The 13,766-nt window shown below is 39.9% G+C and overlaps 1 protein-coding gene across 1 annotated transcript in view; it reads left to right on the top strand.

Moving 5' to 3' along the window:
* The window catches only part of Grid2 (glutamate ionotropic receptor delta type subunit 2), a 1,534,794-nt gene extending 1,522,477 nt beyond the window's left edge, over positions 1-12,317 (top strand). The window contains exon 16 of the mRNA XM_029478539.2: positions 12,115-12,317. Within this exon, the coding sequence (XP_029334399.1) occupies positions 12,115-12,273 (159 nt within the window). The 3' untranslated portion in view covers positions 12,274-12,317. The remainder of the gene's footprint in view (positions 1-12,114) is intronic.
* Positions 12,318-13,766: the final 1,449 nt, after the last annotated feature.

Below are 13,766 nucleotides of genomic sequence, written 5' to 3'. Positions count from 1 at the left end.
TGTCCCGGGGACACTTTAATAACCCACACCTACAATATTCAACCTGTTGTTTGCACAGGGACAACTTTGGGACACAAAAACCCACCAGAACGACTCAGGGAAGGAGGCGCGGAGAGGCAGAGCCCCAGGCGCCAGCATCTCCCCATCTCATCCTTCATGGCAAATGAGTCTGTTCAGAGTTCATTTAAGCCTGAAGGTGGGGGTCGCCGCCGCCTGCTCTCTTCAAAGCTTCTCTAGAAGTGGCGCTTGAATATGCAGCTTGCAGATTTGCTCTCTCACTTGTGTGGCACTCTGGCAGGGTTTTCCAACTGCAGGTGATTTGTGCTTCATTTTGCATAAAACAGCTCACGTGAAGTAACCCGGGTCCCCTCAGTCAATCTTGCCCCAGTCTCTTTGATTGCGCTCCCCCTCCCCCTCTCCTCCTTAGAGTGCTAGCATCTGTTGTTCTATGACACTCTTCAGGAACGGGAGGCTAGGGCTAGGGAGAAAGCCGCAGGATCAGAGGACTGAATGCTAGATGAGAGGAACTCATGGTTGCTTGTCCCTAATCCATCATCTTCAAGTCCTTGCATGGAGCGCTCAAGATCACACCCCTACTTACCTTCACCAACCACTGATGGCCTGCCAGGTCAGAAGGCAACCTGCTTCACACTGAGTCTCAGGCAGTAGTAAGCTGTCTTTCATAGAACTGTTTGGAGAATCGCAGTTGTAATTGTTTAATTTTAGAAATATGTAATGGCATTGTAAACATAACTTGTTTCTTTTCATAAAACATCGCTGTCACAATAGATAATAGCTAGACCATAAAAGGCAGGAACATCCAAATCCTAGACCAATAAATAAATAAATAAATAAATAAAGTAACCCTGAAAAATCACAATAAGACAAAAAGGACTGACAGAAGCCCCCTCTGATTTCTATGCTTCCTTAATTCAACATATATTATGACTGTTTTATATTATGCTTACAAAAGGAAACCAATACAGATCACTTTCACTTATTTAAAGTGTGGTGGGTGTGTGTGTGTGTGTGTGTGTGTGTGTGTGTGTGTAAAACCTGTATGTGTTGGTTTCAGAAGTTAATTCTCTCCTTCCACCATATAGGTCTGAAATTGAACTCAGGTCCTCAGGCTCGGTGGCAAGCACATTTATGCACAGAGCTATCTTGCTGCCCCTTAATTTGCACTTTAATGACAAGTTCCCAATATGTAAAAAGTTACAAGAGACAGAAAACATGAGAGTATACATTTTGCTAAAGGACACTCCCCTGCAGTTTAAACTCAACCTTAGTCCTGACTTAAATAACATCAGTATATTCATCAAGATACAACACTCCATATCTATTTTAGTGTTTGCTAGATTAAAATACCATTTCATTAGGGTTCCCATATTATGTTTCACTGACATAATATTTGTATCCCTACTCTTATTATCAGGTAAGAACAGGTTGATTATTTTATAGAGTTAACCTTGATATGAAAGTGATGTGATTACCTCAGGAATAAGCACTTGGTGCCCTCAGTTAAGAGCTACAGAGGGGTCAAGCTCAGCACGAGACAATAATGGAATTCAACTAGTATCAGAAAGATCTGAGAACGTAAGACAAAGGACCTACATGGGTCCTCTGCTCAGGGCCTCACAGAGCTGTAGCAAAAGTTCTGTTAACTCCCTTTGGTTCTGGAGCCCAGAATTCACCTCCAGGGCCACATGGTTGTTGGGATGCAGCTGCTTGCAGTACTGTGACAGGCATCTGTCTGTTTGTCTACCTGCTTTCCTACAGTTCCTTCCTAAGTAGCCATTTTAATGGGACCTCCCTAGCATCTGAAAGGGCTAAGGTCCCCCCAGGAGCTGTCAATCAGGGCAGGCCCACTCATATACTCTGTTTGACGGACTGCTTTAAGATGTCTCATTTTAATTTTTGAACTTTTATCTATGTGTATTCAATGTGTGTGTGTGTGTGTTTAGAAGATACATATTAGATATTTCTAGAATTCTGTCCTGTACAGAGGAAAACTGAAGCAGAAATACCAGAGAGAAACTGGGAGTATTTGGAAGGAAAAAAATGGGAAATGTTTTTCTTAAAAAATAAAACAGAATGGTGGGAGGTTATTGGTTTGGGCAAACTGCACTTGGTAAAAGAGGACAGAGAGAAGGTCACAGGTTTCCAGAGGAATAATCTGGGGATCCCAGAATTCCCAAAGGATCCTGTTTCCACTAAATGATCAGAAGCAGCAAAGCCATTAGAACTGAAAGCAACACCATCGCAGCCTGGGGCAGTGAGCAGTTCCCTGAGATGCTAGTGTGGATTCCCATGCAGAAGCCACTCCTACATCAATAGTTGTGTATAAAAATGCAGCACACTGTCATAAATTCAGTAAGTCAGTGTGAGAAATGAAAGTCACCTATAGTCATCAATTGTGAGTTACACACACACACACACACACACACACACACACACACACGTCTCAGTCCACATTAGAGACAGTCAAGAATAGCATAATATGGCCCTTGCTCTCTTGCCCTGCTCTGTCCTCTTGCTGCTTACCCTCTCTTTATTCCTTCCCCTACCCCCTCTCTCTGCATGCTCATGGCTGGCCTCTACTCCTCTATTCTCTCTCTCTCTCTCTCTCTCTCTCTCTCTCTCTCTCTCTCTCTCTCTCTCTCTCTCTCTCTCTCTCTCTCTCTCTCTCTCTCTCTCTCCCTCCCCCCCCTCTCTCTCTCCCTCTCCCTCTCTCTCTCTCTCTCCCTCTCTCTCTCTCTCTCTCCCCTCTTTCTCTGCCTTTCTCTACTCACTCAACTCCCCTCCTCATGTCCTGAATAAACTCTATTCTATACTTAAAAACAAACAAACAAAAAAGAACAGCATACTATGGAACCTGTGTTCCCACTGTGTGATAGTATTCCCACTTTTCCACAGCTTGGAGATTTCAGTCTGTTGTTATGTATTCAACTGTCACATCCTAGACCAGTGATTCTCAACCCATCCTGTGGATAGAATGACTCTTTCACAGGGGTCACCTAACCCCATCAGAAAACACAGATATTTATATTACAATTCATAACAATGGCAAAATTACATAGTAATGAAGATAATTTTATGGCTGAGAACCACCACAACATGAGGAAGTATATTAAAGGGTCGCAGCATTCAGAAAGTTGAGAACTAGTGTCCTAGAGCAAGACTGAAGACCTGGGATCATTCACAGATTGCATGCTGTTAATGTGGAAGTCTGCTAGACTAGAAACCTAAGTGACAGCAACTCCCTCCTTTTACATCCCAAGAGTAGGAAAAGGCTAGGAAGACAAAGGAGGGGGCACATCCATGGCTACCTCACTGGGAAATGGAAGGCCAAACTCTGTATCCTGTCCCTGAAAGGTGAACTACCTCGACCACACACAGTCCCAGACCTCTCAACTGTTAACTGGTTTCCATATTACTAGCTCTATGAATACTGGCCTCACAGTGATGTTGGAGCTATAACGATGCTTATAATATTACCATAAATAACACATTGCAAATGTGGTGCTGGAAACTCGACAGCATTGGTCCAGCTCAGACAGCTTTATGCTGATCATTCCAGTCACAGATGCCCCAAGACTGCTTTCTTCATAAAAGAACTATTTGGAACTGTTGGTCCCTGGAGTCCTAAAAAGGAGGTCATGACCTCAACCATCAGCACTGTCTTCTTTTTGAAAAAAGTTCCTAGATTATACTCAGTCAGATTTACTGAAGCTCAGAGAATGGGGATTAAAACACAAAGAATAGAAAATATTACATTGTATAAGTAGCTTTAAAGAATAAACAGAAACAAAGCTTTGGAAGATAGTAACTAAAATGAAAAATAAATAAATCAATTATTCTATAATTCTAATCCCTAAAATCTATATATTTATTTGGTAAAACTCAATGAGCAAAGTAATCATCCGTATTAGTTAGCTGGATGTCTTGTCTCAAATGTATCCTCGAACTTGTTTTATAATTAAATGTTTAACATAAAATATGAATTCTGGAATCTTATCCCCAATTCAATTACTACGTTTTAAGGGAAAAAAAATATCTGAATACACTCAGAGCTGTCTTTTTTATCCTAAGCAATTTCTGTTGGGTAGCTATAGCTATAATACTTTGTTGTTATTAAGTAAGTTTTCACACTGTGGTTCTGGCTGGCCTGGAACTCACTATGCAAACCAGGCTAGCTTTGAATTCATAGATATCTGCTTCTGCTTTCCAAGTGCTGGGATTAAGGGTGTGTGCCGCCATACCCTGTTAAGTCTGCAATGATTTTTAGTGGAACAACAAGGAAACCTAATTTCAGATCTTGGTAAAGTAAAATGAAATACTTCTAGACCTAGAGTCATCAATCCATTTCAGGTTTCCTGACTATCTCTGGTTTGTTTTAGAATATAGACCAGGTGTTGTTCTGGTATTTGCCAATTCATAAGGAAATCTTGTAGGATAATGACAGCATCCCTGCATGAAAGAAGGATACAGGAAATGACAACTCAGAGTAGAATGAGTTTCTAGTACAATCCACTTTGGATCAGCATGGTACAGAAAACAGCAATCCTCCCTGACCCAGGAGGCCCAGAAACTGCCTCTTTATTCACAAGCTAGTTTTCACTAGCATGTATGACCCACGATGGGAGACATGAGCTGACTCAGTAAGCCATTGCCAAAACACCGAAGAGTGTTGCAGTATCTGAAATGCACCTGTGCGTCTGACCAAGTTTAAGTTCAAACTCTTTTGAAATGTCTAATTTCAGAAATGCTGTGTGACCTTCAGGAAAGAAACCAGATAAATTCATGATACAGCTCGAAAGGGTGCTTTGTTGGCATGGCTACGCCTCTCCACCTCTGGTGCTCCTCTGTGTCTGTGTTGTTAACAATGTGGTTTTTTTTTTTTAAGCAAAATGACCCCTAGAGAATTTTTCAGGTGTCCACTACTGTCATAGGTTGTTTGCTGCAGAGAATGTTCCTAGGATCAATATACTACCGGTAACTCAGCCACACACTAAAAGCAGTAGGATACCATGTAGTCAAGAAGGGAGTGCGGTCATTGCCAATTTATTACAAGAATTATTCCATATTTTTATAAAGACTCATATCTGGGTATATTTGAAAAATTGTGTCATCTTCTCTTTCGATAGATAGATAGATAGATAGATAGATAGATAGATAGATAGATAGATAGATAGATAGATAGATAGAAATGGATATATGATATTTCAAATATATGCATATATATGTATATGCATATATACACATATACCAATGTTCAAAAATATGACAATCATCTGTTCAATTGATATATCACCTAAGCATGAAATAAGTTGAGAAGACACAATTAATATAGCATTGCCACTAAAATTATGTCTCTAGAAGGTTGCAGTCATATCCTGAGGCATAGACATACTATTAGTGTATGGTGTGCTTAAAAAAAGAAATCTCAAGCAGTTGAAAGTATGTTTTCTGGTAAGTTTGTATTTCTCACAGATCAATGTTTCAGCAATATCAATTTCTTCAGTAATGCTTATAGTGTGTTTACATGAGAGGAACTCAGTGTGGAGACAAAATCCAACAAAGTTTCCATTGTACACAGTGGTTTTCCAAGTCCATTAAGTCAGAAAATTACCAAATTTCTATCAAGCTTGCTTTTTAATTATTTTGTTGTTTATTTTTAATAAAAAGGTTTCCTTTAAATACCTGGGGAAAAGTTAAAGTTAATTATTATTTAAGTTTTTGCTTTAGCTTGGATGTTTTCAGTTGGATACATTTTTGTGTGTATAAACTTAAGTTGCACTATTTTCCCTTATTTTCTGCTTTGTTTTGTTCTTTTGATTTTCAGTTCCAAGTTCTAATTCAGTGACATAGTCCTGAAAGATTTGTCACATAAAACATATGTGAGTAAACACAGAAATTTTAAGTAGAGTGTAATGTGTTTATTAAACATTTTTAACTTCTGCAGTGGAAGTGCAGAATTAACGTCTCCTCCTACCTTGTCTCTCTGTGAATGAATTATGTAGACAATGTGCCTAACAGTAACATTGTAGTACTCATACCCATGCTTCATCCCTCTCACCTCTGTGCCCAGCACACAAAGAGTTAAAGCATTGCACTCTCTTACATGATTTGTGATGGAAAATAACAAAGAGAAGTAAATGAACCAGGACCCCACACAGATTGGTACTACAATTCTCACACTGTAGTACTAACAGTGCAGCCGCAGTAAAGCAGAACTAAATTCATTTATAATCACAAGAGAAATCCCAATGAAGTAATGAGTATCTAATTCATACAGACTCATCTCATGTTAGATTCCCAACATGGGGTCAACCAGGTCAAACGCTCAACAAATCTGTGCTTTAAACATTGTGAAGCTCTTATCCCTTTAAAATCACGGATGTGGGATATGCTGAACATTGCTGATTCGGGGAAGAGAAAAGGTTCTGCTTTGGGCTGCAGGGCAACTATTGTACAGTAGCCTCTCAGACCTGTGTGCTGATGTTTCCGATTCCTGGGAAGTCCTCTTTGCTGAAGGGCGTGCCCTGCAGCACATCAAAAGAACCAAGTTCTACAAAAGAAAAAAGAAACTCAAGTAGGCTTGAACGTACAAAGACAGGGAGAAAGAGATGAGAAAGGGGCCAGGCAGAGTGTTGAATACAAAATGAGTTCAGCCAACCCCAACCCCAGGGGCTCATCACTTACATTTATCTTATTCTGCAAGAGGGGCCGTCAAAACCAGTCCTGACATAAACCACCTACTGCCATTGACTTTGGCTCAATGTGTGAGTGCCTCTGTGTGTGTGTGTGTGTGTGTGTGTGTGTGTGTGTGTGTGTGTGTGTGTGTGTGTGTGTGTGTATGAGAGAGAGAGAGAGAGAGAGAGAGAGAGAGAGAGAGAGAGAGAGAGAGAGAGCTGTACACTGAACCACAACAAAACATTTCACGGGTAATCACTATTATCTCGCAGGAGTTAAGACAACTTTTAAGAGCATAAAGTGGATCCCAAGTGGATCCCCTGAGTGTTTCCATCTAAACCTTGTGATTGTGCGTTGCTTTAACGTCCTTGCCATGGCATTTAAACCCCATTCCTGTACTTACCAAACCTGTGGAGCTTTCTGCTTATCCTTGTAGTGTTTTATGTGTGCTCATCACATTTCAAGGCAAAACTGATCATTACTTCTCTGCCAAAGGTTCTATCTTATAGGATAAATACAAAACATGAGTATTTATCTGCTGAAACTGTCCTAAAAACTAAAGAGAAGGGAGCAATGCTTCTTTATGCTAATTTCTTTCTTTTTTTTTAAGGCATGCCCCCAAATTGTGACAGGTTAGACACTTTAAAATCATATCAGGGTGCTATCTCCTCTGAACATACTACTCTCCCACCAGGAGGGTCCTGAATGCCTAAACACATTTTCCAGAGGCAGAAAGCAAAAGGCCAAGCCTGATGCAATTCTGCAATAAAATGGGTGCCTTTCAAATCGTGCTTTAGAGGTAAGTCAGTCACTACTGTGTGGAGAGAGAGGAACGTGCAGAGAGGAGCCATGAAATGAGCACACTTAGAACTTTAATTCCAGTGTTTTGCCAACCATGGTTGCTATAATCAGTATGTGGGTGTGTTCAGATTTTGTCCGATATCCAAGAAGTTATAATCTAATATACCAATGAACAACTTAAAGAGTCTATGTAATGTGTGTGTAACAGTCCATCCTATTTGTCTCGGTTTTTATTTACTTTTTTCTCTTTTTCTACCTTATTGTGATTGTATTACTTCTGGGTTTTTCTTATGATGGAGGGATTCCTCTATTATAATATTGTAATTCTTGCATATTGCTTTTGTTCACCAAAATTTAATATTAAAAGTAAACTTTTCATATCAAAAGGTCACAAGCACTTGTAGGGAAGTGGATCAAGCTTCTGAATAGAGGGTGCCAAGCACTGTCTGATAGCCTTGCTTAACAAAGTGCTTCATTCAGCCAGCAGGCTCCGGGAACAGGAAAACTCAAACTCCTATTGAGAATAGAGTTCAACACTGCAGCCTTAAGTAATTACAGTGATCTTTGGAAACTTGTCCTCTGAGTTTTTCTCCTTTGGGTTTTTTTTTTTGTATTTATTTAATTGTTCAACTTTTTTAGATTTTTTTAAGTTTTAGTTAAGTTGTTACTTATTTTTAAAATTTTTAAATTTAAGTTTTTCAATTGTTTATTGAAATAATTTATAATTTCAGAGTGTGAATAGTCCAGAGCTCGTTACATGCAAATCTGTTACTGTAGCACATTAATAACATAAAAATAAAATTCGACCATTTCAGTAACATTTTTAAAAGCCTGTGCTACGATAATGAGGAACCAGTGTGAACAAGCCATGAGACCTGGCGCTGTGAGAACCTGGATGATGCTGAGAGTCAACTCCAACTGTCTCCTTCTTCAACACTAGTCCTTATCAAACAGACTGGGAAAATTCACTGCATGTTGTTATGCAGTTACAACTGTTTTATATACTTTTTTCTGACTAGCATTTACATACCACAAAGTATAAAATAATACTGTAACAAAAAATAAAAATAAAACAACCTAATAGTGGCAAAAGCAAATAGAAGACTTTACCAAAGGACAAACACAAAAACATTAAAAGTCCACTCTGTGGGTTGCCTGTATTACTTCTGGCTGTACATCTTTGCTGAGATGGAGTAAAGAGGAAAAGCAGATGCCAGCCTTTGTGTGACCCCCAAATCAGAGACGCATATGGACATCTCACTCGAGGTGTTGGGAATACTGAGCTACTCTGGTCTATCATGTGAGGCCGCTGAGCAGTACTGTGCTCTTTGCAAGCAGAAACACGCCTTCATGCAACGAGGCCTAGGCTTGGGTGTGTGTGTAGTCAGCATGTCCATCGCCCTATGGTGTCCTGACTTCACAGAGGCAGGGTGTCCTTCATATGGCTCTTACAGCTATGTGTTAAGTGCTGTATCGTGAGTCCATTTGGAAAGCTAGTCATTTCCTAAGTTAAATTTCAGGATACTGGAGAGATAATGCACATCCTTCCAAAAGACATAAAAACATTAACATCCTGAAAAAAAATCCCATCTCATAATGTTTCTATCTCTCAAAAAATTAGTTGTGTACTAACTAGGGCTAAGACTATAGCCTCTGAAGGTGGGTAGGATGGCCTCCCACCCTGACTACCGCTTCATAGTGGTGTGGACTTGGGGTAAATTTATGAGCCACTAACATTTTCTTACCACTGAATTGAGGGTAATAATCAAAACCATCTCCTAGACTGTGGTGAATAAAGAAGATTAAATACTAAGCCAAGTGCTGGGTGCAACCATGAATAAACACTTCATAGACTGTAACTCTTTTCATTAAAGCCATTTTCCACCCATGCTTCTCCAGTAATGTACAAATACCAATTTACTTAGCATTTATATTTTTGTCCTTCTGTCATAAGATCTTGTATTTGGTTCTAGGATCTCATTGCTTCAAAATGAGATTGCTTAAACAATATCAAAATGGCTTTTCTTTATTTTTACCACAGACTATATATTACAGCCATTTTGATTTTTTTTCATAAGTAGAATGCCTACATTTCTGTTCACTTCCATTAAAATTCTTCCACGATAGGTGAGAGAGATGGTTCAGCAGTTATAATTAAGAATGCATATACAATTTTATGCCTTGCTAGCCTTTTAATAATATTTACATGGTCAGCAAAGACTTACCAAGACCTACCATGCACCAGATGTTATAGGTACCAACATACTAGTTTCCAAGAATATAAAAGTAAATAAAACACTATGTCTACCATCATCAGTCACAGCTAAGAGTCAAACAGCTCATGATAACTCACTGGGTAAGATTAGTAGATGTATAGAACAAATGGTCTAGAGCTCTCCTGTAACACTCTGACCTTAAGTACACAGGCCTCAAGATACATGAGAGCATATAGTAGTCATACAGTTGCCATTTCACAACATACCAAAGTATTGTTTTCACCCTGGTTTCTCAGAGCTTAAGGGCCCAACAAGGTCTGTGTACTCTTTCTTAATTAAGAGATGCACTCAACCTTTTGAAACTTTAGCAAACCCATAAAGCCCATCCTACCACCTCCTTGACTTTCTCTTCTCTTATTCCAGTATTTTATCTTTTTCTCTGCAACAATTGTATCCGTTAATGTGAACTATTTATCCCAAGTCTTAGAAGGAATCAGCAAGTATTGAATTAAGCATCATAATGTTAGATATTATGTTATGTATGATAGAACCAGATTCTGACCTAGGTCAGAACCTTATAAAGGCCAAATGTCATGCCATGGACACATTTTCTATTTTCCAAAGTTTCCCCTTAACTTGGATACAGTGTCTAAATAAACAACTTATACTTTACTAACAATGAATACTTTATTTTTACAGTGAAAATGAATTGAAAACAATTTTAAAAAGCATTTCCAATTAGTTGCTGCTCCAGAATTTGCAAACTGTGTTCAGTGCAACACCAATCTATGAATTGTCCAAAAGTCATGCAAAAGACTTTCTCCAGATCTTGGGGACAAGCTCAGAGGTAAAGTTCTGGCCTAGCATACTTGAGGCCAGAGTCCCACTTCCAGAATCACAGAAGAAAAGAAGAGTTTCATGTCACACAAACAGTTAAATAAGATTATTTAAGATCAGTATTCCCCAAACCTGCTTAATGACAAAATCCAACATCTCTTTCTTTTACTTTGATTTTCCAAAACCGTAGCTCTTAAAAAGCAGGCTTACCATCTTTCTGGTTAACGCTGATGTATTCCAGGACTTCAGGGCTGACTTTTACACTGAGCTCAATCAAATAATTTACACTGCTTAAATGACTGGATATTTAACTCAGTTAACTGGTAAGTGCTGCCTTTCCATCAACACAAGTAGAACCACTTCTTCTTTTCCAAATTGTGTATGAGGAGCAAAGGTTTTGCAAACCATGAAATTTTGATATAAGCCATCCCAACAAAGATACACACGTCAGGAATAGCTGACCCTGTCTGAGACTGGCTGAAGTTAGGAATTATGACTTGTGCTCATGTCCAAGATTCCTACTGAGACTATAAAGCTTTATGCTTATGATGTTGAATGACTGGAATGTAAATCATATGTCTTGGGCTTCAAGAAAGAGGAAATTTACTAAATCACGCTTATAAATGAGTAAGTTAAAAACTGAACAATACAAAATATCATTGTTTACAACTGTGGTAAGATTTGTATATTTATTTTTAATTAGTAATGTAGTCATATTTTGCCTTCTTCTATGATAAATGCCATGAGCAAAATCATTTAGAGAAGAAAGGGTTTATTTCATCTTACAGCTTACAGTCCATTGGGAAGAGAAGTTAGGGCAGGAACTCAAGGCAGGAACTGAAGCAGATACCATGGAGGAACACTGTTGTCTTGCTCCTCATGGCCCACTCAGTTTACTTTCTTACATAACTGACGACCACCTGCCCAGGGGTGGCACCATCCACAGTAGAATGGTCCTTCACACATCAATCATAAGTCAAGAAAATGTTCCACAGACATGTCCAAAGGCCAAGCTAATGGAGGCATTTTCTTTCCAGGTGATTGCTTGTGTCAAGTTAAAAAAAAAAAAAAAAAAAAACTAATCAATCAGCATACTCTCTAAAGCTTATGTAAATCCTATGGATAATCTAAAACCAATCACTGCAGTTCATTTATGAGATTCAAAATCTGCAGAACCAGGCACCAGGATTTCACCTGTAACTGGGCATCAGGTCCAGCTCTAGTGACGCATATTATTCACTCTCCATGCAAAAGCAGTGCCTTTTTCATTTTCTGGTGATGATACCCCAAACTTTATGTTACCCCAAAGCTATGCTAATCCTAAATTGGCCAAACTCCTTGAAACAGGTTCTATAGAACCAAAAGCTGATACACTTTGCTTCCTGGGGCCTGCCCAGCATCCAAGAAAGTCATGAAGCCATAATTGAGAAGGTTCAAACATCTGGCACCATGCTCCTCCTTGTTCTCAGTGAACAGTCTTAGCAGAGACAGTGTCAGAGATATTCAAAGCTACTTCATGGCCGACCTTAACTGTGATGTGATATTCTGCTTTGTCTCCTCACAGGCTCCAGCTCTGCCAAATGAAACAGCAATGTCTGAAAGAAGCAATGCTTGGCCATTAAGGCCGTGTTTGAAGCTTGGCGGTAATAGCTGGAAAAACCAGGCATCCAGCCATGACCTGCACCACTCTGCACAACTAGGAAGGCCTCTTGATGACCCATAATCTCTACCAGTCCTGGACCTGCTGAGCCTTTACCCACTTGTTGATTTCAGGACTTCTTTGATCCTGAGTACCAGGCACTGGTGAGCTGAGACACTATCTCCTGAATTTAAAGCCCTTCTTCCATTCAAGAAGCTGTCTTCACCAGGCTGTAACACCTGTTACACTTGCCCCCATTGAAGAGTAGCAGATGACTGCTGCCTTCTGCTACAGGTCCTGAATCTTGCCTGGGGCAGCCCATTTGTCTGGGAATGATGATCCCTGTTCATCGTGGACTGTTTGTGGACCGTTCACCCACGTGCCCTGGTCAAGCGCACTCCCACTGAGGTGCAAGTGTGAATCACAATAGTGTTATCCCCAGTTTCCCTCTCCCCTCCCCCGTGCAAGATTCACCTGGGTCCTCAGACTACTGGTGGACAGGATACAGGGAGATGTGAAGGACCAAGGAGAATGTGCCTTGGCAAAGTTAACCAGAGAAAAATAGAACCCTCTTCCAGCCCTCACTAAATCAGTTGTGACTGTGATTAATCATATTTGCCATAGATTTCTTTCCATATTACTAAAATAATGACATCTTCATATTTACCACAGGTCTAATTTTCTCCATGCTAAAAGACATTGCCTTTACTCAGAGACCAAAATATATACACTTTACATGGATTCTTGGCTAATGGAGAACCTCTAACTCGAATCCATAAAAAGTAGATTTGTTTCTTTGTAAACAAGGGTCACTTGGATTCTGTTCTTCACCTTAAGGTTGTAGTGCCTGTGTGTATCGCCCTTCCACCAAGACAACTGAGTTTCCCAAGGTCTATTCCATGAGAACAATCTCTTACCAATGAAATTCTGAAGCAGTTTATGAAACACACAAAACCCTTGTGAACTCAGCCTTCGTAAAGTTCTAGCACTGCACTGAATTCTGGGAATACGATGAGTTAGTCATGTTCTTGCCCTAAGAAGTTTACATTCCAATGAGGAGGTCAGATAAATCAGTCCAGTGAGTCTATCTCAGTGAGTTGACAGCCATGAGAACTGCATTTCTGCTTCTTGACCCCAGCGAGCCCAGTATGACTCCTAGAGGACCTTCTAATATACAAAATTGAAAGCCAGCATGCAGACATCCTGATCCCTCAGAGCCCTTCTGAGTAGTGACCCAGCACGGAGTTGCTGAAGCATCGGTTCTAAGCCACCAGACCTGCAAACAAGTTACATGTCTCGTCACAGAGCACTTTGCCCTCTCTGCAACCAAGTTGAAAACATTCCTGCAGTAGCTTACAGGCGAAAATCAGACTGTGAAGTCAGAAGACATGTTATCATATTTGGGTACTGCTATTCACTATGACTGAGGGCAAATCACATACACTCTGTGGTCTTTGGTGTCTGTCTCTGTAAAGTAAAAAATAAAAGTGTTATCCTCTGTTCCTACCTCACAGGGTTGTTGTGAGAGCTGAAACTGTATGTGAAAGGACCTTGGTAGCTGTCAGCTTTTCATCACC

Source organism: Mus caroli, unplaced genomic scaffold, assembly GCF_978045245.1.
Source record: "Mus caroli unplaced genomic scaffold, Mus_caroli_1 scaffold_7, whole genome shotgun sequence".
NCBI classification, from domain to species: domain Eukaryota; kingdom Metazoa; phylum Chordata; class Mammalia; order Rodentia; family Muridae; genus Mus; species Mus caroli.
This window is presented reverse-complemented; position numbering and strand designations above follow the sequence as displayed.